At 45.5% G+C, this 25,190-nt stretch overlaps 1 protein-coding gene across 1 annotated transcript in view; it reads left to right on the top strand.

The window, feature by feature from the left end:
• The first annotated feature begins 8,924 nt into the window (after positions 1–8,924).
• The window catches only part of enah (ENAH actin regulator), a 56,831-nt gene continuing 40,565 nt past the window's right edge, over positions 8,925–25,190 (top strand). The window contains 2 exon segments of the mRNA XM_029114506.2: positions 8,925–9,016; positions 20,446–20,611. Of these exon segments, the coding sequence (XP_028970339.2) occupies positions 8,925–9,016; positions 20,446–20,611 (258 nt within the window).

Raw genomic sequence — 25,190 nt, forward strand, 5'->3', positions numbered from 1 at the left:
GGTTGATTCCTAAAGCCATGAGATGGTAGTTCCTGTCTTGAGGCTCATCATGTGTTAGTATACGGACAAACAATGACACACCCCCTAGATCTCTGCTGTGCATCTGTGACTCTTCACAACCCCAGATCATGGAAGACTAGGGTTACTGTAGCAACGGCTGCTTCCTAACAAACAAGACAGGCTTCTCCCTAGCTGCCCTGCTAGCTCAGCACGCCTGTGATTTATGTGCGGATTTTGACACCATTGTGATTCACTCAGTGGGCCAGTCTCCTCTCAGGCATCTCACAGACGCATTTCCACTCGCCAGTGCAGTTTTAATCTGTCATCCTGGTGATATGCAGGGCCCTGTGCCCCGACACAAGCATCTGGCCTGGCTACCTCTTGGCAGGGGGAATTGGCCAACATTTAACAGTGTTTAGCACTGACCCATCAGACGACTAAATCACAGCCTGTCCTGAGTTGAACCTGGTCTTAATTTTGTGTCTTCAGCAAATCAGGATGTTTGTGGCTCCGGACCAGTGAGGGACACAGCCAGCCTAGGCATGCCATGCACGTATTCCGACGGTCGCATGTGCAAGCAGCAAGCACGTACATATGCGTGCGCAGACGCACGCCTGAAAAGGCTGCACCAAGGCTTCACTCCTTCCTCCCTAATCCTGTAAATCCGCTGGCCCATTTCCACCCGCTCAAGTGAAAGGGCCATGTCACCATAGAAACCAGATCAATGGACCATTCGGTTAGAAGACTAGCTCAGGTGAGCGAAAGCAGTTTAAAAAAAAAATAATTGACAACCTTGTTGTGATTTGTCTTCTGTGACTTTTACTAGTATCTCCTCCTGTTGCTGTCTTCAGTTCGCTCTCATTGTGGATAGGGGAGGAGCTGTGGATGGGAAGGGCACACCCTCTTGCTGGCTCCTATAGTGTTTAATGGACAGCGTTATGTTCTTGTCATTCTTTCACTCACCGAATCACTGTTTATTGGTGAAAGCTATCTTTTAAACACCTTAGGATGCAGTCTGGTAATTGTTTAGGCCATGCTTTCCAGTCACTTATTTGGCCTTCCTATATGTGTTTGAGAAGGCTCGGGTCTGTTTATACATGCTTCCGTTGATGTACCAGATCATCTGGATTGTATTGCGTGATTGGCCTTGGGCCATATTCGTGCTGTACCATTTTATGGATTATACATTTTTCTACATCCGTCGTAGTTAAATGTTCCGTCTTGCTTCACAGGACAACATTTTGATGTGCAGTGCATTTAGGCCACTGGTGCTGCTGGATGGGGGGATATTAATGGATTTGGAGTCTCACTCAGAAAAGCCCCGGAAACAAAACCGTCCTATGATGCCTTTCAGTCAGCATGTTTATTCCTGGGGCTGAGGGGTACATTCTTTGGGGGGCTGCCCGGATTGCCTGATTTAGCCCTCCTCTGGGGGAGGGTCTGAGTAACAGCCGTCGTGTTGGAGCCTCTGGCCGACATGGTAGCCCCGCAGTGCTGTCGTACAGATATCGGGACTCTTCACCGCAGACCTTGTAGAACACTGACCCAAGCAGAGCCTTTCAGACGTTCTCGGGTGTTGGTGCCGAAAATTCCTGTCGCTTCCGCCGCCACTATGACACGTGACTCGTAAGTCCTCACCTTGAAGACTGTCAAGCGGGGGGGGGGGGGGGGGGGGGGGGGGGTGAGGAAGTATGTGTTGTTTGGGGTAGATGGAGAAACGTTGTGGAGGACGGTTATACTTGATGGACTTTTACTGCCAGATTGTTTGTAGTTCAAGTGTGTTGTTAGCAGAAATGTGCCTTCCCCCATATTTGTTTTAAATGGGGTAGGAGTTGACCAGGTTTGGATTAGAGCTTAGCCTGTCTGTGCCCTCCTCCCGACTGAGTGAATGGCTTTAGTTTGTGTGTGATGAGCCTCTCCCCCATCCCAGATTTGCTGACAAATGTATCTATAACACAGCATAATAGCTCACATTTCCAGACCATGTCCTCTTAAGAAGCCATTCAGGTCTACAGTGGGGTCAATGTACAGTTAGAACATAGTTTTTCTCCTGTGATGATGTGACCGGAGCATTCAGCTTTGATCCCCCTGTAATAGATTTTTAAAAAATCCCGTGACCCATTGACCCTGACCCTCATGATATGCAATGCAAACATATGCCCTTGGGTCCACAATATGGTAGTGTTTTACACTAGTGTAGACTACATTTGGACTTGGTGTAGTGTGTATAGACTCTGTGCTGTTTTACACAACATTGAAGAGGCTGTAAGCACCTCTGTTTGTCGAATAAATTGGGCTAATTGCCGGAGCTGCCTGTTTGACACTCTCCTGTTGGTCATTTTCCTAACCTGCTGCACTTTGGAGGGCCACCATGCTTCCCCACTGCCTCTGAGAAGATGCAACGACAGGTAATTGGAACAGGTGGAGTTCATTTGATAGGGCAGTTTTGTCCGAATTTGGATATACATCAGCATTGTTTTATGCCGCCTGGGTGAAATGTTTTCTAGTTTTTGGGTGACTGGTTGAGCTGTTTTGTCACTTTCATCCCTGGGTGCTGGTTTAGCATGTTTTTTTTTCCCTCACGCCTCCATCTTTGTAGATATTTTCTTCATGGCCTCATTTTAGGGAGAAATGTAACAAATGGCACAACCACTGAAAAATGTTTGCTGTGCAGTTTAATCCTTAAGCCTTGTCTCTGCATTAAGTGAAGTTCCATAAGCAGGTGTTGCAGAGCTAGCCCGTTGGGTAATGTTTACTGGGTTTCTGTTGTATGTCTTGGTTGGGCAACATTTTCGGAAAAGAGGTTGTTGCTGAAATGAGTGTCTTTATATGCCGGCTATTCAACAGGTTTGTGCATTTTATTTACATGTTGTTTAGCACATTTCTCTGAGGGAAGCTAATAAAATAACAAAAATGTTCCTGTCCATCACAACTCTGCCCGTGCTATGATGTGTCATCATTGTCTATTTCCGTCGGCGTCTTTTTCATGGTCCTAATTCGGCATCAGAGCATATTTAATGACACAGTGTAATTGATATCTTCTGGTCGTCACAGTTCAGTTCAGCTGCTAGAGAATAACCTTTGTCAAGTTCAATCTGGGTCCGCCATCCTCTGATCAGTTACAAAAAGAATATAATCGTACTGTAGGGACATTTAACGTTGGCCCTCTTGCTGAGTCCGCTTATCCTTAGAATGGTGATTTGGGCTCATCTCTGCTGGGCTAGTTGATGGATACATGTCACCTGTATTTGATGGTTGGATACAGACATTATCTCTCCAAGGACATACTTTTGGTACTGTAGGGCTTTAGAAGGTGCGAAGGATGCTGATTGGTTGAAACCACATTCCTGTGGCAAATGGTGGTACAGCCTTCTCCAGACGTACCACTACAACGTGATTTCGATTCGGCCGTGGGTTTGTTCCGGCTTACACACTCCTATCTTTCCTACTTTTTGGGCAAATACATTCAAGTCATCAGGTATTGGCACCCTTCATGAATTGAGCTAAAGTCCATGCAAAAATTAAACAACACAAATTGTCATTTTGGCCTCAAACATGAACCGTATATTTTCATTACTACACAATTTCTCAAACCAAAACAATTTCACTAATATGATTTTGTTTCTGCAAAACGATGATTGTGGCTACTGTGTTGTTGGCTAGCCCGTAAGAGGATTGAGAAGAGCCTGCATAGCACCAATTCATCTCCACAAGTCACTCAGGACCTAGCCGCCGAACACATTTCTGTAAAATTCTGGTGCAGCAGGGAATCTTTTCCATGTGTTGACTATCCATTATCTCTGGGCCTGTGACTGCCTCGATACTTGGAACGGTGGCATTAAGGCAGCTGTGCTTCGATGGCTCCTTTTTGAGCACAAGCCTGGCTGAACGTCTAGCCCTGAATTTTTTTCAAGATTTTTGCTCTCCTTTCTTGATCACCTTTGGACTCAGGATTTTTCCACTTGCTCTGGAAACTTTTTTTTTCTCTCTCGATTCTTCTTGCAGTGTTTTATGTTAATCTCCTCTGTTCTGGTGGTGAACAGACTGTGCATGTGTCCAGAGCTAGTGCTTCGCTGCCGATTTCAGTGGAGCTGGAGCTCAGAATAGTGTGATCCTGCCTGTGTCCAGGAGGCCTGGGCTTCAGGATGGCTGGTAGTCTTAAGTTACACAGCAGCAGGGTCCTGGTGGCCCCCAGCAGACACAGCGTTCATCCACTGATGTTTACTGGCTGTACTGGAACACAAAGCCAGTGTCCTCCTTCGTTCATCCCTACGTTTATTTTAAAGACTGTACAGTGAAGATGCTGATCTGGTGCTTGAAAGCCTGGTGCAATCTCCTCTGATATAATGAATAGTCCTGGCGCTTTGAACTTCCTAGTGCCGTGATGCAGCACGTTAGGTTGCCTGGCAAAGTGAATTAAATGCAAAATGCTGGAGAATGTCCCAATGATTTCCCAATTCACTCTCCTTCTCTCACTTAGCTGGGCCACGGTCCCACAAGGCTCCCTAGCACTGCCACGCATTCCTCTTTTGCCAGGGAGATCTGAACAGGGGCTGATTTAGCTTGTCTGTGCAGAGAAAAGAGCAGGGAAAGCAAAAGAGCCTTTGGGCAGCTTGGTGTCGTCCTTAGTTAATTAAGCATTGAAGGGCAAATGTATTCATCGCTGTGTTGTTTTTCCCCACTGTTCCCTCCATATACTTGAGCTGCCTGTCACTGGCCATACTGCAGTGACCTTCGCCCTATGATTATGTCATCCATACATTCTACCCACGCATGTTCAGATGCTCCCCAGTGGAGGACACACTGCGACCTGTACAGTTGGTTTCTGGATCAGTTCTGAATTATGCACCCTCAGCGGAGTAGGGAAAAGGGCCTTTAAAAGGGATATTGATTTCCGGGGTTTCTGATGTCATGTAGTCAAAGAGCGCAGCTGGAGTGATGGGAGGGGATCTGAGCAGGGTATCTATCAGGGGTCTTGTACACTGGTTTTGATGAATGGCTCCTCGTCAAGCCTCTTCATCCCGCTAAGTGATAATGCTATAGCAAATCATTTGGTTGTTTGCTGCTTGTGTGGTTTTGGTGCTTTTGGGAAGAAGAGCCTCTTCAGGCAGTCCCCTCAGAATTATTTTCTAAAGATCTATGACGTTGTCCTCAGCTGCCAGCGCAGTTTATTTTGCTGAATGATTAGCTCCTGTCGTTGGAGTCATGGTTTTCTCTGTTTAGCTGTGCCTTCCATTTGTCTTAAGTTACTGGAGCACAAATTGCTTTGATTTTGAACATGACCAATGGAACAGTCATTAGTTTGAGCCTTTAGTACGGACGGATTTTCTGTGAATGGATTGTCTCTGTGGCTGCCACAGTGCCAAGGACGACAGCTCATCTTAAAGCCATTGCGGTTCCGAGCACAGAATCCCAAGGTGAAAATAGTGTTCAATTTCAGCTTCTCCTACTGTCTGGCGTTTTGTCTGCATTCTAGCCGCTAGCTGGGGATGTGAACAACTGAATTATGCATGCTTCCCTGATAGTGGTCTTATCACCTGTCTACACCTCTCTCCTTTCCTCCTTCTCTCTCACACTATACCTTTATCCCCTTCCCATCTCACGGTTTCTCTCTCTCTCTCACACTCACTCTCTCAAAGCGAGAGAGCTGGGTTTGACTGTCATCTGCCATGCCTGCCCAAGCCACCTGTGGTGACAACTCAAAATGGCACTACATCTCCACGGGTTATCACAAAGACCCCCCCCCCCCCCCCCACCTCCATCCCTCCTCCATCCCTCCTCCGTGTGCTGCCTAGAGGAGGTGTCTTTTAGAGGTGGAGGTGGGGATCTCACACCGTTGGGCTGGCCTGCCAGTCTGAGGGGCTTGGCACAGGTGGATAGCGCTGTCTGTTTATGGCTCTGTTGGCTTAAACGTGTGGGTGGTGTGGTTCAGATCATCTGTGCTCTGACGTTAGCCTTGTTTTGTTTTTTTCTCCTCCTTTTCCCGCTGGGTGTCAATGTCTATGCTGTACCATGTAATTTCATCTACGTTTCGTTGGATGTAATACTGTGGGCCGGTGAGTGTTCCTTTGTGAGTGCAGGCCCTAATTGAATTGTGCAGCTTTTATTGTGAAAGTCGTGTTTTGACAGTTCTTTACTTGCGGGATACTGAAAGTGTGACAAATACCTCTTATGTAAGTGCTTTTATCCATTAATGCAATGAATTCCCAGGCTAGATGTTTTTCTTGAAAATGTGGATTTTGTCATGTTAAATGCTTTGTTCTACCATCCCTATGACAATTCATTTCTCTACTGTGGTTAAACCTATAGATACCAAATAGACAATGTATAGCTTTTTATATGCCCTGCTCAGCGGTTTAGTCTTTTAGTGTGCATAGTCTCCATGAAAATGTTTTGAATGCTTCTGTCCATTCGAATGGTCAGGAACCTCAATACAATATAACCGCAATACTTAGCTGCCAAGACAATATATTGCAATTTTCAAGATTACAATTCTGTATATAGTAAGATTAGATTCTCAGATTTTATTGAAGAAGCCTTGTTCCAAACATAGCTCACAATATGTCTACTTCAAATGGTTAAGAGAAATGTGAAAAAATATTATTCATTAGTTATGGAAGTACAAGCACTGGAATTTTTGTATTTCCTATTTAAAAAGATCGAAAACCATGTTTTTAGGGAATCACTTGAGCTATGGTAAACTAATGCAAAAGATCTACTGCAATATTGTCAAAACTATACAATATCCTGTCAAAGACTAACTATCAAAATGTCCCCCCATCAGTTGGGCCCTAGTTGGCACTGGTGGTCCGTACAAGTGTCAATGGTTTCTGCACTCTCTCGGACAACGGGTCCCTCTTGTTGCTGACCTTTCACCTGCATTCCCATGGCAGACCAACAGCCCCTTCACTTGCAGTGAGGTCTGGAATCACTCTCCCTGCCACCCACCCTCGCCACACGCCATTGGCTTAACGCGCCTGTTGTGTTCCGTCAGCCTTCCTCTGGCTTTATGAAAAGAGGATGTGGAGTCAGTAGTTGGGGTTGAAGAGATGTAGCTTCCAACCTAGGACCAAATAGTTTGAATTATGTTTATTTACAGTTAACCGATTTTAAAAAAATGTATTACTTGGTACAACTCTATGAAAGACCAGATTAATCTGATACTCTGATGGTGGCATTATCAATTGCCATATACACACATTATTGTTATATATCTGACAAGGGTTTCAGTTTGAACAGAGGATGGGGAAATGGTAACCAACTAGCCTGTTCTTTTGAAAAAAAATGTTTTTACAAATTCATTAAGGATATTTGAGGTTTTATTTTAACATCAGGAGTGTAGGATGGAGAGGGGAGAGCTGGGGGCGAACCCCTGGCGCCAGGGGGCATGTGTGGTCTGGAGTTCGGGAGCTTGGACCACCACACCAGACTGGCACCATTTTATTCGGAAGCTTGGACCACCAGACTGGTACCATATTTATGAACACCTAACAAAACAATATTATGGATTATTTTTTTTTTGTGTGTGGTGGATTTGTCTGGAGCGTTGCTATGTGTTTATTTTGTATAGCCTACAGTAGCATAAATAATTGGATATTTTTCTTTTTAATTTCTGTTACTCAAGATCTTAAAGTAAAGACAAAATATTCTTGATTATGTCATGGAGGGCCTGCCTTATGGTTGAGATGTCCAGCAGTATTCTCTGTAACTGGCTCCTAGGTTACCTAGCGGTTGTAGAGTTGAGGACACCTTTGACCTTTTAGATTTAAGAGTTGTGTGGTTCCATCGTGTTATCAGCCAGGTTTAAACATGATATTTTGTAGGGGTTCGTCTCACCGGTCAGCCTACTGGGTGTGTCGTGGTTATAACTGGATGTACAGAAAGGCCACTGTCTCTCACTGTCTAGCCCATCTTGCTGACCTCGCAAGCACTTGCATAAACTAGCTTATTTTTCCATATTGTAAGTGTACTGTTTAAGAAGGATGGCTGATTATGCAGGCCTCAACGCCTACCTTTGTGCACCAAAGTTAAAAAATGTGAATGCCCAGTAAATAGTTGAGCTAGAATCCTTCATTCCACTGACCCTGGTGCTCCTAAATTAAAATTCTGGGTCACAAAGCTAATTGTTTTGGTATACCTATGAGTAAAATGGTTGCACAGTAGAGCTCCTTTCTAATATTAATTCAATTTCAGACATTGAGTCCTCTTTTGCTTTATAATTCTCACTATCACCTGTGGAAAGATTTCCTCGTGTCAGGCTTGTTTCATAACTCGACAGCCATGCCTGCTTAAGCCTTGTTAAGACTCAACAAAACACTGCTAATTCTGCCTGTTTATTATGATAAGTCTATTCTGGTGGGAGACAGGGACGAGAGAGAGTGGGGGGGGGGGGGGGTGTTTCTGGTAGAGACAGGAGAAACAGTACAGGTGGGGGAGGCGTTGGTGTTTAGAGGGAGTGGGGGGGGGGGGGTAGAGAGGGAGCTCTCTCCTGAACTGTATCCAGCTATAAACACCAGAATGTGTGTGCAGTGATTTCATCTTCTGGAACACATGATCTTCCTCTAACAACTGGCTGCCTGGAAGGGAGGAGAGAGAGCCTGTTGCCAGGTTACCCCTCCACCGCTGTGAGAAGCTGAATCCGGCGTCAGCAGCAGTTCACATCGCAGGGCTCTGCTCGCATGGAGCGTCGCCGACCGGCTGATAAACCCGTCCGTCCTTCAGGGCTTCACCGGGCATGAATCCCTGACGCCTTTTCTGAGAACAGGGCAACGACATGATCCATCGAGATCGGTAGAGAGAGAGGCTGACGGAGGGACGGACTGCACTCTGCGTCTGGTGGCTGGAACGGAGAGCGTCGGGAGCTTAGGCGAGGGGCACCGTCGCGAAGGGGGGGTGGGGGGGTGGGTGGGTGGCGGGGAATCGCCATGCAGCTCGACACCGCCGCTCACCGCAAGGCCTCCGGCTTCATCCTCAATGAACGGTCATGCGTCTTGTCTTCCAAAATGGACATCTACCGGTATGTACCGTAGCCTATACTGATTTGCTGTACAGTAGTTGTAGGTATTTTGTTTTGGGGGGGGGGGGGGTGGGGTTCTCTCGGTAAGGAATGCCTGCTGACTGGTGGTCTCATCTCCCTCATCAAAGCAACTGTTGCATTTTATTTAAGCAAAGCCTCGAAGGCTCTTGGTGTCTCGAAAGCAGCTTTGTGTGTTGGACAGGAATGATTTTCACACTTGATGTGTGGCTGAAGAAAGTTATTTCAGTTGTACCGTTCTTCCTCTGTCTTGATGTTCAGTATCTTCCCCCGCTACGGTTGTTTTCGGTGTCACAACGAGTGTTTCTCAGATGCTGTCGTCTCAGTGCTCAGTCTATCCTTCTCCTGCACAGCTCCCTAAGGGCTTGTAGACATGCATGTTCTCCACTTGGTCTGGCTGTGGGAACATGAAGCCAGCCATCAAGATCATGTTTTGCAAAGGAGGATTGTCATCGAATATTAAAATCCGCTCCCTCCCTTGACACATCTGTCCAGTGTGCACCCGGCATGTTTAGCTTTGCCCGCAGGGCGCTGACGTTTCGTTTTTTCAAGGGCATGGAAATTTCACGTATGTTCTTTTATGTAATATGGTCGATGCCTTTTCAGTTCATTTTGGTTGTCCCGCGGTGGCTTGGTACATGAAGGAAAGTCTGGCTTCTGAAGGCCCATGTTCAGTAACAACAGCGCTAACAGCCAGTCAGCCCTCAGACCGATGAAACCCAATGGCGACCGTGCCAGATCCCCTGCCTCCCTGACACCGCCGGTTCTGTTTCCCCCGGGCGGTGCTGGGAGATTGACGGCTCTGTTCTATATGAATCCCTCTCTGTGGATGGCTGAATGGCAGCCCACAGTGCTGAGTCCTCCTGTAGGAGGTGGTCCCAGTGAACACTCACCTGGCGGTTTCTCCCCGCTGCCCTGTAAACCTGCAGTTGACGTGTTCCCAAACGCCCAGCTGCTGCTGTCACACACGCGGGCTGAGTGCTAACAAGGTCATAACCTCCCCAGTGTTTTTGCAGAATGCAAACGAAGTTTACCGTCAAACGCTTCCTGTATGACATGTTTTTTTCTTTCTTGGGTACAGTTTGGTGGTGTCATTCGGTTCATTTGGAACCAGTTTGGCTAACGCCCTAGCACTGTGATGATTCCGTCTTGAGGATTTGGACACGTGGAGTGTTGGGATGACAACAATATATTGCAATGAGTGTATGATTTATTTTCCCTGCAAAAGTCAATTTGACTTCATGACTTGCTCCATTGGAATTTAAGTACCCTGTTGTTCAGAGTAGATGGTGTAGATTATGAGATGTCCTTCAACAAGCTTTATCAGATGGCCGGGAAGACAGTACAGACTCCTGACAATAGACAGGTACATTCCATCGCATGTTCTTTTCAAAGGGAAGTCCTGTGTCCAAGAATTTCCTAAATGCAAGTGAAGGCCTCTAGATTTCAAGCTGAGCTGTGTTTTGCATTTTAATTGTGTGCTGTGATGGCTTCTGTATGATCCCTAGTGTTAACATCCCACTAAGTCACAGTTATGAAGGTATTAGCGCTCAGTCCGTTGCCTCCCAACTGTCCCTCTTTAAAGTGATTTGCTGTCTGTCTGCCAATGGCTAAGGCTTCTTATGCCTCATAAATGCAGCCCAAATACCAGTAGTTTGGCTTTGGCCAGCCATATAAAAGAGAGCCTATCACCTCAGCAGCTCCCACCAGCCTATTTTTACACTCCTAGCCACAGTGTAGTTTAAAATGGGCATATAGTGGCAAGTAAGAATGACAAGGCAAAATGGAGATCTGTCACACTCCTGACTGTCTCTCACTCTCTGAATCTCTGTCTCTTTCCATAATTCTGTCTCACCCAATCTGGTGGTGTTATTAATGACTAATGGCAGTGTGGTTTGTATTTTTAAGCTCTCGGTCTGCTTCCTGTGTGCTATACTGGGTTGCGATGGTGGTAAGGAGGTGTGCCCGTCCCCCTGTGGCTGTTTCGGGAGAAAGTGAGGTTTGTTTATTTGGATCCCCGTAAGCTGCAGCTACTCTTCCTCGGGTTCACGCAATAAAACCCACAACCAATAACTGATGTGGTGATAGGCTAGGGTGGGAGTATTGAGGTGTCGGCTAGACCAGGGAAACAATGGAGGAAGTAAGCTTGCAGAATAATAACAGTCCAGCCTGTGGCCATGTTCACACCTCGCACAAGACCACGTGTCGTAAAATCAGTCAAGTCGTAGTTCTTTTCCCCACTGGTGGACATGCCTGCAGACATGGTGACACTCAGACCTGCGTGTTGGTCTCCTATCGTCCCCTTTCCTCGTCACCTAAAGAAACCCATTAGATTAGAAGGCCAGAGGGGCCCCCAAGTGGGTTTCCAGAAGTGAATGACAAAGGACACAGGGAGAATGCAATTGAGATCTTCCCTGTGTATGTTTGAAGTGGAGAAAGATGAATGGTTTAGCCTTTGTCGGTCGTTGGCGCTCTCCCTCTCTCTCTCTTCCTCTCCCCCTCTCTCTCTCTCTCTCTCTCTATTCCTCTCCCTCCCAGCGTTGTGAAAAGCAGCCAGGGATCCATATAAAAACCCACCCACGTACACTGTGTTGCTAAGGTGATGGCTGTAGTTTCTCTCAGCCTATTAAAAGACTGGAAGAAAGCAGGGGAAACACCAATGAAGAATTGTTACTCTAGTTGAGCAGGGCGGGCGGGGGGGGGGGGGGGGGGTCTGCTACACATGTCTACAATGTGCCATTAGACGATGAGGAAGTGACATTTATCATGCATAGTCTCCCAGCCCGTTCAGTCTTCTTTCCAGCTGGTTTTACATGGTGAGATTGACAGGTGTGCGCTGAAAGCTCTGAAAAGGTATATTATAGGAAGGAAATGGAATGTATTTTTTGCTCCCTCTTTCCACTCTGCATGCGCACGCACTTCCCCTTTCGCGGGACTGGCAATGGTTGTCACTACAAGTTTCAGCCGTTTAAAGGCCAAGTGCAGTCAATACTTTTTGGAAGGATATGGCCAATTTCTAAGATCAAAATAACATGCGTTATTAAGAGTATTTTTAAATAATAACGTTGTTGCTTTGACGCCACATTGTTATTTTTGAAACCTTCTGCTGGATTTAAGATAACTGCATGGTTTTTGGAAATCTCTCAGTATTGAATTAATGCTACGCCTGGCTGTTATATTTTATCTCTGTTTTGATATAGTTTAATTGGTTCAGAGGGAATTAGATTTCATTCTTACCCTGGAACTGACATACAAGCTTTCCTGCAAGCTCCCATCCTCACTCTACTACCCTATGTTATCTAGCCAGCTCTTATGACAGTCTGCCTTGGACTACAGTTGCATAGTTTGGGTCACACTTTAAAGAAACCATTCCTCAAGCATATTTATTCCTGAATCATGTTTTTGCCTTTCACCCCTTTTTACTCCCTGTTTCCATGATGTCCTGTATGCAATTAACCCACAGGTACACACCATTTGTGGTATTTATTCAGTCTCTGAATATTTTGTGATTATTTAAGGACTAATTATGCACCACAGCAGTATTTTTGAAATGTTGCTCGTGTTGATTAGATGACATAATTTAATGCTGTCTGAAGTAAAAATGAATTTAGTCAAGCAATAATTAGAGCCTTTGTTATTTGTAATTGCTCGATCACACTAGTGGCAGGTAGATATGGTTGTCCTTGTTCAGGACAGTCAGTGGACTTAACCCTATCGGCCACGACATTGTGACTTGGCCGACCGTTGTGGGACCCCAAAGCTTTATCAGCTAGCAGAATTTGAACGCTGGTTTCTCAATGCTGCTGCTAACGGCAAGGCGGTGACTTAACCACGGCATCCAGGGGCCTCAGGTGACCTTAAGTTGTTTACAAACTGAAGAAATGTGAGAGGATGAGGTTTTTTATTGATTAGCTGGCTAGCACTTGCCTTGGTACTGGAGTTCCATGCGTTTTCGCAGCAGCTGTAGTCTAGTGCTTGTCCGTCGGGGGAGCTGGTATCAACAGCATGTGCCCGGTTTTCAGGTTAAAGGATGCCACGAGCCATGGCTTTAAAGGTGAAACCTCCTCTTAACTCCTCCACATTTACTGAGTTGGATTAACTGTATAGAAGGGGGAAGCTCCCCAGACAGTTTCAATCTCATCAAAAAAAAGGTTTTATGCCGCTGGTTTCAGGCATTTATATTAACAATGTCCTCCAGGTTAAATGGTGGCAGGCCTATTTCTATCACGTCCACGGGGCCTCTAAGAGTTTGAGCTACAGCAGGTTTGAGGCCCTCACCACCACCATCATCGTCAATGTGTTTGAAGCAGCAGCATTTCATATGCATTCCCTTTTGCTCATGTTCTACTACATCTTAGTGGAATCCAGAGTATTGTGTGCAGTAGGTCTGTTTTGCCAGCGTATCGGAAAATATGCTGGCTAACCGCTAATGTTGGTGGATCCATGTGTTCCAAGTGGTGTGTGGCTAATGTCAGTCGTGACTTACTTTTACATCTGCAGGGCTCTTGTTTCAATGTCCCGTCTTAATCTTGAGCCCTCAATTTGACCCACCCCGGTCTCTCGACTCACTGTAAGACTGGCCCGGGGATTTTTCTCCTTTCCCTAATGCCTAAATGGTCGACTGGCTGCCTGGGAATGGTCTGGTTTTCCCTCACTGACTTTTTCTTTATGTATTCACTTCAATCAATCAAATCTATTTTAATAGGGTTCGTAACCTGGGAAGAAACCTTGAGAGGAACTCTACTCTGAGGGGTAGCCAGTCCTCTTCCGGCTGTACAGAGTGCAGATTTAGATTACATGACCATTTTAGGGCCACATCAATGTCTTTGTATGTTCAGATGACCAAAGGTCAGTAAGTAGCGTTGATCTGTGTCCACCGTCTTCAGGCAGAATACAGATCAGCTGAACAACAGGATGGACAAGGATGACCAGTTGGGTTGTGGACCTGAAACACAACCAGCTTTGTTCAGCTTGGACAGGCGACAGACAGGAGTCGCCAGGCCAGGTAGTCCTAAGGTGTGGTCCAAGGACTCATGTCCTAAGATTCAACAGAACCCCAGTGAAATTTAAGGGACCATTCCTTATATCCAAAAAGCTACCTCAGCATAGAATTCAGACTGACTCTGAATTCAGCGTGAAAAGCCAACTAGGCTAGAAATAACTCAGCTCATTTTGCCAAGCACCAAGACCACCAAAAGGACCCTAACCAACCACAAACCACCCTGAGACAGGGCCAAGTTTAGCCCACAGTGTTCACTAACATTAACATTAGGGGCCATTGACTCATCCACCAAATAGTGTTGGAGAGAGGATATCTCAGTGGTGAGACAACCAAACTGACCAGACTACACAATCAGACCATACTGAAGAGATGAGTCTTCAGTAAACACTTAAAGGTTGAAACTGAATTTGTGTCTCATTAATCAAGCTCTTTGGGAGAAACCTTGCCTCCCGTTGTTTAGAAATGTAAGGTACATTAAAGAGGCTTGTGTCTTGTCAGCATAACTTATGAATAGTAGGGCTGCACGATTTGGATCAAATATTGAATTGGGATTTCTTTGACAAAAATTGTACTTGCGGTTATCATTTGCGATTTTCAAACATGGGTGTAAACAGCGTAGATAATCTCACTTAAAAATAGAGATCATAGCCTACTTAACATGATATTAAACTGAATAAAAGTCAAGTTAAAGTTCAGTGTTTTCTATTTTACAGTCATTACCAATGCAGGCCGTGTCGAACTATTTGTTTTTCTCATTTAATGCGATGGAGTTTGCTGCCTTTGCTATGTTTGTGCCGTTGTCATAGCTGGTTAGGCAAAACTTCTCAACCCTTGAGGTATATTTCCTCCCTTATTAAATTTGTTTTGAAGGCACTGACATTGAAGCCGAAACTTTTAATAACCATGCTGTCGTGTAGGCTATGTGGGACAATATCTTGGTGCCACTCACTAGCTTCAAGCAGTTGACTTCGCTAGTATTTGCAGTGTTAACTCAAACTAACATTGTAAACCAAGTATTTAAACAAAATGTGCACATGTTTTCAACCTATAGCAGGCGCAAGAGAAACTATTATGGATGTACAGATCTCCGGTATTTCATAGGGTTATGTCTGGATTTCTGGTAAGATTTGATGCTGTCCTAGAGTCGGGAGAGGGAGTATGGTAGAGCATCCAAATATATTTTAGATTTTCCTCTTTGTAATACAACAAAGTCCTTAAGTCCTTAAATCCACAATATCTATTCCGTGGGACAAAAGTAAATCCGAGGTATGATTGTGGCAATGTGTAGATCCTAAAACCCCTTTTGGGCTAAACCTAATGAGACCATTTTGGCTCCAAAGACCTTTTGAAGAGGGTCATTGGATGTCATGTGAATTTTGAAGACTGCATACATTTCATTATCTGCCATGGTTACAATGTCGGATAGGAAATGTGGTACACTGCATCCCACTCATTGGGAAACATTATCTGGCCCAGGGGGTCTGTAAATAGTAGCTATGAAAAGTGATTGGATAGGCTGCATAGATTTCATGACTAGAACCTCAAAAGATAGCAACCCTGTAATTTGAGGGTAAATTGATATTTAGTGTCATAAATGTCACGAAAACTCAGCCATTGCGGAACAGCCATCCAGACCTCAACCGTGGCCCTCCTCTGCCAATGGCCCCATCATCCAACATGGATGTGGTCTTCTGAGTAAAATAACTTCCTATGAGTAAGAGAAGGCACTCTCTGAAAAGTGAATCTGGCCATGGAAATTCTCAAGATCTGGCCATGGAAATTCCCTCCCGTTTAGAGTGGAGTGAAAGCTGCTAATCTGCACAGAGCCCCCAAACTTCAGAACAATCGCTGTCTTTTGTGTTTCTTAATCTTGCTGTGTTTTGGGGTTCATACTGGGTTCATCCCTTTTCAGCTTGTAAACTAGCCTATGCTCAGCCTTTGACTACAGAGCCTAGTTCAGCCTGTTGTTAAGGCCAACAAAAGCCACAGTGTTAAAATGGCCACCAGATACATAGGCCAACATTCCTTTTTAAGCCTTAACCACTGCTGTCTGGTCCAGGGAACACTGTATGATGTACTGACAGTCCAGTCTACGGTTCTAAATCTTAAGAACGTCACATCAAATATCAGTTAAAAGCTATCCCGTGTACAGAATGCAAGACAGTTCTGCATGAATATATCTAAATGTCAATATTACTTAACAAAAGGTCTAAACATGAATATGATTGTGTTTTGATATTTCCAATAACATTTTAACACTGATGTATTGTTCTCTAGTCCACATTGAATCTTTACGAGCAAAAATCAAAGCCTTTGGTTTTTTATTTTATGATGAAGAATATACTACATCAGTGTTTCTTAATCCTGGTCCTCGGGACCCAAGGGGTGCACGTTTTTGCCCAAGCTATCACACACCTGATTCAAACTAAAGGCTTGATTATAGGTTGCTTATGTCAATCAAGTGTGTGAGTGGCCGAGCAACATCTGTATCAGTTCTGAGTGCTAGGGGGCAAAAACAAACGTGCACCCCTTTGCGTCCCGAGGACCAGGATTGAGAAACACTGCACTAGATGCATTCATTTCTAATATAATCTATCGTCATAGCATTCATTTGATGGCAGATTTGTATTTTTACCAATCTACTTCATATTTTACGTGGAGATTTCCTCTCTACCTAGGTATGTTTATTTGAAAAGCATATGCGTTTCTGTTCTTAGCAATAAGAGGAATAAGGTGCAGTAATGTGTGGACATGTATTCTTTGATAGGGTTATAGCAGGCAGGCACTGTATTGCATAAGCAGGCTAGTCCCTGGTGCGCTTCTCAAAGCATTACCGGCTCTGACGTCACCACTGCTTGCTGCCTCTGTCTCTCCTCCCTCTGGTGTCTCACCGTCAGGCTCTTTGATGTAATATTTCAGAATAGAGACATTAACATTAATGAATGGATAGAAACACTGCCCCTATTCCTGTTCCGTTTCCAACTAGCTTGAACGTTACAGCGTTGTCTGTGTGTGTTTGTATATCTTAGTGGTGTGTGTGTTTTCTCTAGAGTGTATTTATAAAGGGGTGCAGTTTTAGTGGAGTACTGTTGTACAAGTCTTTCGGAGAGGATGATCTGAGCCCAGATAGCTTGCAGAGCCAGCTGTGTAGGTGTACTGAGCCGACTGAGAAGGCCTTATAGGAAGACGAGGAAACGGCATGGGATTGGGGCTATAATGACGGGCTGTGTCTGTCTGGTTCTACTTTGCAAGTCTAAGCCTGGAAACGCTCCAAGAACCGAACCCTGGGCTTTTCTTTCTTAAACAGTTTGCTACAAATCTACTAAACAGGGCTCCACATTACAACCTTAGTTGGGAAGCCGACTACTTTCCTTGAAATGTATTGTTGTTCGTCCATTCTTCTGATTGTCCTTAGCTTCGTTGTGTTTCCCCAGAGCCCTCATGGGTCTCTGTCTTTGTGTTGTGACAACAGTAAGCGGTGGTAAATGTGTCCAGAATAATGTTTAGAAAATGTTCAGCCAATACCAGCTGTGCAGTTTTCATGATGTAGAAGAAAAAGTAAAAGGGGTAATAAAGGGTTGTGAGAGGGGATGTGTGAAAGCCTTAGAATGTTCCCCTGCCTTGGACACTTTGGGTTTGGATTCCTCTGGGTTTCAGTTGCTTGTGGTTGGAAAGTGGTGGCAGATCAGAGCCTAAAGACTGAGTTGTTTTGGATTCTCTCTGGTGGATTGGGATAGAAACTCCATTACATGTCTCCTGTAAGATTCATGTGGAACAAGAACACTAGTGGGAATGTGGAACAAGAACACTAGTGGGAATTGACGCTTGGTTTGTGCTCCGATGCTAGAGCAATTAGCATCTCCATCACACGTGACCTGATTGCGTCTGTCAACAAAACCCAGCATGAGCACAGCATGAGGGGAGTTAACGATTGGAGATAAGACGAACGGCAAATGATGGCAAGGTCTATTATCACAGCAGTATGCCCCCACCTCAATAAGATGGAAATCTCATGGTCCCATGTGAAAAATCTCCCTACATGTATTAGGGTTTCAGTGCCTGAGTTTAAGGAAACTTTGAAATATTTAGAAAAATGCAATTAGAATTCTGAGGTCCAAAGGGCATAATAGGGATGTGCCTAGTGGGGTTCCATGGTTCTGTTATCTTGGCAGGCTATTAGCACTGTTTTCGCTGAAGACAGACTAGTGCAGGTAGCCAGATATATAACTGGCCCTGCGATTCCAGCTAAACTCAGTTCTAAAGGTAGTCTTACACTAGCTAATGGAAAGCACGATTTTCTCAGATGAATGGGGATAGATCATCTTCCAGCTCCACCGAGAATATTATGCTTTTCAGGTACGTTTTTCTGAATTGATAGCTGTTAGTGGTCTTTAGGAGTAATTTGTGCTGAGACCCGGTTGTTGACAAATCAATTTGCTGTACACATAGCTGTTATTATGAGTGACTGAAGGGAGCCTACACTGCTTTCCTGCGTAATTATGTTGGGCCTTATTAAACTATGACATGGAGAATAAACAACAGGGAGAGGTGCCTCATTTTAAATAATTTACATGAGGTTTCAGTTTTCAAAAGAATGTGTCAACTGACAAGACCAGCTTTGACCAACTGAGTGACCCTGGACCCCTTTGCATGGTAATCCTTACTTCCTTAAGATGTATTATTACAAAGCTCTCTGAAACAACTGTAGCACTGTCATTGCTGTAATTTTGAAACATTTGTAGGTTATTTATTCTATTTATTTCTTTGCTTTGGTTAATGGGCCAGACAAAGTTGGGAACCCCTGTCTGATGAAGTGATGCTTGTCTAAGTGAGCATGAGGTTTCCTTGTTGCTCTAGTGACCTTCATGGCTGCGTCGGCTCGGAAGGGCTTGGTGTATTTTAAGACTTGAGTACGCTGATGGATGCTCCGAGTGGGCTGGGTTGTCCCTAGCAGAGAGTGGGATGAGGAGGGGACTGCTGAGTAAGTGGCCCTCCCCTGTCCCTGCTTTGCAAAGCATCCGCTTACCACTTGAAGTCTGGGAGCTCCCTGGCTCCCTATGGGCCTCGGGCCTGTCAGTGTTTAGCCAGCCTTGCAAATCTTTTCTTACAGTTGCTAGTGAAAGTCTGCCGACCCCTCCAACGTTTTGCCGCCTTAGAGTCCATTGTTAGATGAGATTTAATCAGATTCTGCTTCTGCTATGGAACATGCCGGAAACGTTCTAAATAAACAAAAATATATATAGTGACTTTTCCAAATCTCATTGCTTCTGTGAATAATTTGAATATTGTTTGAGCAACTTTCCACCGCCCCTATGGAAAAAGACATAATTCTTGTCAAAAATGCTCAACATCAATAAATGTGGTCATTGATCGATAGTAGATTTAATTTTTTTACGTTGTTTTACTTGGGGATTACAAATGGGGATTGTGTAAATCAAAATAAATCTAATCTTATTTTGTATTCATTGGTAAATGTAAATACTGTGCTGTGGTTGTGTACACGATCACTGTCCACTGTATCTTGTTTCTACCTGTGAGAATCAGCCCTGGCCTGACTAGTGATCAGTAATCAGTTTTCCCCCTGTCGGTTTCTTGAGTTTTCTTTTTTTTGATGAATGTTTCAAGCCAGTCTCGAAGAAGAAAGTGAAAAACAGGAGCCTTTTCCTTCTGTGGTTTACTCTGATGTTACTCAACACTGCCTTCTCTGCTGACCTTCACGTGGTTTGTGTGTGTGTAATTGTGGGAGCATGCACACATTCTCTAGCTTTCGTGCGTTCATATTTCTTTGCTCCTTCTTATGTTTTCCTCTTCTCATACTTTCCTGTCCATCTTCTCCCGTTGGAGTGGGAGGGTGAGTGAAGCGCGTTAGTGAATAATTTATTCTGCTGCCTGGCAGGGCCGTGGCCTACTTCTTTTGTTCCCCTGGTCGGTAATCTTTGTAACGGATCACAATACCCAACTGTCATTGGCCAAGTCTCAAATGACACCCACTACTACAGCGCATAGACCTAGGCCAGGGGTATTCCTCTGTTACCCTGAAAGGTCTGGATGTAGCGGCTGTCTTACGGAGTTATGGACTGAACCCACGTAGAGGATTACAATGCAGTTAGAGGGATTCCTGCAGGTGGACTGTCTATAATGTGTATGACACTCAGTGATATGTCTGTATGGTCGGCTCACTCCAATGCCCTCTCCCTTCCAGAGCGCCCCTCTATCACTTCCTGTCATCCAGTTGACATAACTAAAAAGGATGCTGGCAGCCCTGGCTTGGAAACGGTGCCACCTGGAGTGGCATTTTCTCCTTGCCCTCAGCTCCGGGTAAAAACTGTGTCCCCTTGTTTGTTGCTCTTTGTTGACGTGTGCCATTACCCCCCCCCCCCCCCCATGTCCCTCTCTTGTCTTTCTGTAGTGAGCAGAGTATCTGTCAGGCGAGGGCTGCTGTCATGGTGTACGACGATGCCAATAAGAAATGGGTTCCAGCAGGCGGCTCCACTGGCTTCAGCAGAGTGCACATATACCACCACACGGGCAACAACGCCTTCCGGGTGGTGGGTCGCAAAATACAGGACCATCAGGTAAGACTCTGGGCACAGCACCGGGCCGGAGGGATTTGCCAGGCATCAACCAAAGGGACACCCCGCAACCGCTACCGCCCTGAATGAGGGCCGAGTATTGCCAGCAGAGTACAGCACAATTGCACAATAGCGTAATAGAAAGACAACAAGTGTTGTGTGTATGAAGACTTTGTGTACGCAATAAAGAAGCGTTCAGAAGTTAGTTTGATGTGGGTCTGGGATTTATGTGGCTGAAGACTGAGTAATTCTTTACGTTATTCAGTCTCTGACCTTTGTAGCCTGGTTGCTATCTTGGCAGTCTCAGGAATGACACGGCTCTTTAATTAGAAACATATTTGAGAGCTCTGCTACTCCCTCGGTCGCAAACATCATAGACTTTGACTAGCTCGCTATAGCCAAGCTCTCAAAAACCTTTGTTTGTTTGTCGTTCCAGCGTTAACCCCACTGTTAGTTATGGAGTCAACAGGGAGAACAATAGCTCTGTACTTCCGTGCCAGAGGAGCAAGGGAACGGTGTCTGTTGTATTCCTCTCCTCTGACTGTAACTTCCTGCTGTGCTCCGTACTGTATGATCTGTCCAGACCGCCAGTAATTCACATCTGTAGTTAATGAAGGAAACATTTTTGTGGAAAATTTGAGGATGTCCTGCTGTTTTCGGGGAAAATACAAGCAATTTTAAGTGAAATAGGACACCAGGTGCTGCTGAATTGTGTTCACGGCACCCAGTCTATGCCCTTCTGGTAGGTGACTTGGTGTTAGATCTGCATATTCCTAGTGTACTCTACAGATGACCTTGGCCTGAACTCGTCCCATGGATTTTTAACATAATCCCCCACCCCAAACTGTAACCTTTCTAAATTCTGTTACGTCAGCAGGAACTGACAAAATCCTGCTCCCCCTCTGAGTTATCCGTTATTCCCTGAACTGCAGTCTGTGGAGAGGGCTGTGGGCCATGCTAGTGTAGTCCACTGAGGCGTTGTGTATATCCAGGGGGACAGAGAGGAGGACCGGGGCCATGCTAGTGTAGTCCACTGAGGGGTTGTGTATACCCAGGGGGACAGAGAGGAGGACCGGGGCCATGCTAGTGTAGTCCACTGAGGGGTTGTGTATACCCAGGGGGACAGAGAGGAGGACCGGGGCCATGCTAGTGTAGTCCACTGAGGGGTTGTGTATACCCAGGGGGACAGAGAGGAGGACCGGGGCCATGCTAGTGTAGTCCACTGAGGGGTTGTGTATACCCAGGGGGACAGAGAGGAGGACCGGGGGCCTAGAAGGGTGACTGATGGAAACGTAGAGAAGATAGGTGGTTTGGTGGTCAAACATAAACAAAATGAAAAATCACGCTCAGGATCAATTCAAAGGGAATCAATTTAATACGCTGAGGTTTGTCCTTTTATTAAACGCATACACAGGCACACAATAGGACACATACCCACATCTAACCTTAACATTTCACCGGAGAAACAGCCAAGGTCATACGTGCCTCGCGGCCCGCGTCCCCTCATACGTGCCTCGCGGCCCGCGTCCCCTCATACGTGCCTCGCGTCCCCTCATACGTGCCCCGCGTCCCCTCATACGTGCCCCGCGTCCCCTCATACGTGCCCCGCGTCCCCTCATACGTGCCCCGCGTCCCCTCATACGTGCCCCGCGTCCCCTCATACGTGCCCCGCGTCCCCTCATACGTGCCCCGCGTCCCCTCATACGTGCCCCGCGTCCCCTCATACGTGCCCCGCGTCCCCTCATACGTGCCCCGCGTCCCCTCATACGTGCCCCGCGTCCCCTCATACGTGCCCCGCGTCCCCTCATACGTGCCCCGCGTCCCCTCATACGTGCCCCGCGTCCCCTCATACGTGCCCCGCGTCCCCTCATACGTGCCCCGCGTCCCCTCATACGTGCCCCGCGTCCCCTCATACGTGCCTCGCGGCCCGCGTCCGCTCATACGTGCCTCGCGGCCCGCGGCCCCTCATACGTGCCTCGCGGCCCGCGGCCCCTCATACGTGCCTCGCGGCCCGCGTCCCCTCATACGTGCCTCGCGGCCCGCGGCCCCTCATACGTGCCCACCAGGAAAACCGGAAGTCCACTGAGGGGGGTCACTTAAAAGCTCCTAATTACTCTGAACTAGAAAAGTTATTGATCAACGAGAAGATGCTTCTATCAGATATGGTTAATAACAATTTCAATATTAATTCATACTGCACAATCAATTTAGAGGTTCAAAGAAACGTATCATGTTCAACTTGATGAATATTGTTTCTGGCTGATAGTTTGTGTAGTCACTATGCAAGCCTTTAACAGAAATATTAGAGATGAGATCCGAAAGAAACAAAACCGAAATGTATATGTTGTCATGACAATGTGGACGGATGGTGCGTACCCCAGGCAACGTTAGCCACAGGAGTAAAAGTATTTGCTGAAGCTATATATTGTTACAAATTGAGTTTCATCTATTTTATTTGTCATAGTGGTCATGAAATGAAACCCCTGGTTGCAGAGCAAAACAGCCCTTGCCACTGTGGTCAGTGCTGTTTCTGAGCATGGAGGGTCTGTTGGGGTCAGTGTTGAGGCTTGCTTGAATGAGTCTGTTGTTGTGGTAATGGGGAGGGCGCTCTTTCAAAGAGCTGGACATGGGTGTAGGGTACTCTAAAAGAATAACAGACAACATATGGTTAACCAATTCCAATCTCTATTCTAACATCATGCCGCTGTCCAGAAGGAGAGGCAGATGTTTCATGCTGTAGCTTTACATAGCAGTTATTATTCTCTGTGCCTTAATAATCAAGAGCACAATGGTGGGAGATGGTAGAACTACTGTGACAACGTGGTTTAATGGACCACTTAGAAGAAAAGACAGCTCCTGCCCTAAATTCTAAGTCAACCACTGTCTTTTGTTTAAAATAAAATCCATTATGTTTTTAAGATAATGCACAGTTTACAGATTTCTGTAAATGTATGGACAAATCTGAACCAACAGTGATTAATTGTAGAACTGTTTTGTGCCTCTTGGCGTGGAGGCGGGGCTTGATCTGGGCATTGAATTCTCGCATGCAATTAGCCATGAACCACACCATTATAAGGTGAAAATCATAGCCTTTCCATGCACTGCTTTCCCAGTGCAACCTGTGGAGATAATTTTAAGAATTGTTTAAGCTAGGCTAAATGCCATTTATTTGGTTAGTAAGGGTATGTATGTTAAAAAAAAAATATATTTCTTACTAACAATTACTCTTCCGCTTTGTATTTTCTTTTACAACTTTATGAAAAGATTCAGTTACTATTTGTTTCCCATGTTGCAGTTAGCCCTGCCTGTTTTCTTAAATGTATTTTAGAGTTCCTGCCCACTATTAACTTTGAAGCCTTGTTTCTGGTATGCCTGACCTTGCTCTCCAGTCTATTACATTCTGTAGAGCAACAAACTGGAGCGCTGGGATTTAACACTTATTGGTTTCATTTTACCAATGCAATAAAGAGCTACTGGTTCATTTCTTCCCTACCTCCCTCGGTCTGGCCCTTTTTCACTGAGTTGATTGTCATTGTTACATTTGGTGTTTACCGTGTTATAGTCATAAACTATGTCACACTTTCTCAAGTCTGATGCAGTAGTGTCTCTCCTGTGATGACCAACTAGTCAACCCTACTGTGTGGTATGTTTTAAGTCATGATGTCTGGCTGTTGTCTCTAATGCCACTGGTCGTGGTTGAATTTGTTACCTCAAGGCCTTCAATGGCGTGCGTGCGTGCGTGCGTGCGTGCCTATATGCGGGAGACAGTCAATAAGGTGTGACTAAAAATCCAGTCGACATCCCCTTTGTCCTGAGGGTGAGAGGGAGTGCCACAGGGCGCCATGTGCTTCATAAGCAATCCCAGAACCATCGGCCTGACCTCTCCCATCCCATAGGCTGAGAGGGGGAGGTCATTAACGGGGACTTGCTGCTGTTGTTGATGTCAACACCATGACACAAGTCCTTCCCACACGAACACCACCACTGTCAACACACCACACATAGATTTGGCTTCTCCACCAGCCGTGCTTCCTTTACTGCCGTGGAGGAATCCTTCACATAACTCAGGTGATTGTTAGGCTGCTTTAAAAGGTTGTTAACATCCTGTCACAGCTAACTGGTGTACACTGTAGTAGCCCCAGGATTAGACAGACTTAAATCCTAGATCCTGCATGTTAATTAGGCCCTCTGATGGATTTCAAGATCCTCATAATTTTGAGCAGAAACGTGGTTTGATATTCATGTGATTATTGACTAATCTCAAGCATTACACAAGATAAATGCAAAACAGATCTCAAGACTGGTAGATGGCTTCCTCTGATGGTTAACTCCTCTCAAGAAAAACAGATTCTCTTCAGTAACACTAAACGGAGACGAACAGGAAGGGACTTCATGTTGCTTGGGTTGTTCAGGATATCATTTCAAAACATCTATATAGATCACACTGACAGCTGTCATTCAAACATGTTGGCTTTAAATAACAAAAAAGGTTTAAAAGCTAAGCGGTATTATGAGTCTTAATAGGTCTGAATGGTAGCGATCACACATTTGAGCCTTTACACTGTGTTTCAACCTGTGACGG

The sequence above is a fragment of the Esox lucius genome, chromosome 18 (genome assembly GCF_011004845.1).
Source record: "Esox lucius isolate fEsoLuc1 chromosome 18, fEsoLuc1.pri, whole genome shotgun sequence".
In the NCBI taxonomy this organism is placed as follows: Eukaryota; Metazoa; Chordata; class Actinopteri; order Esociformes; family Esocidae; genus Esox; species Esox lucius.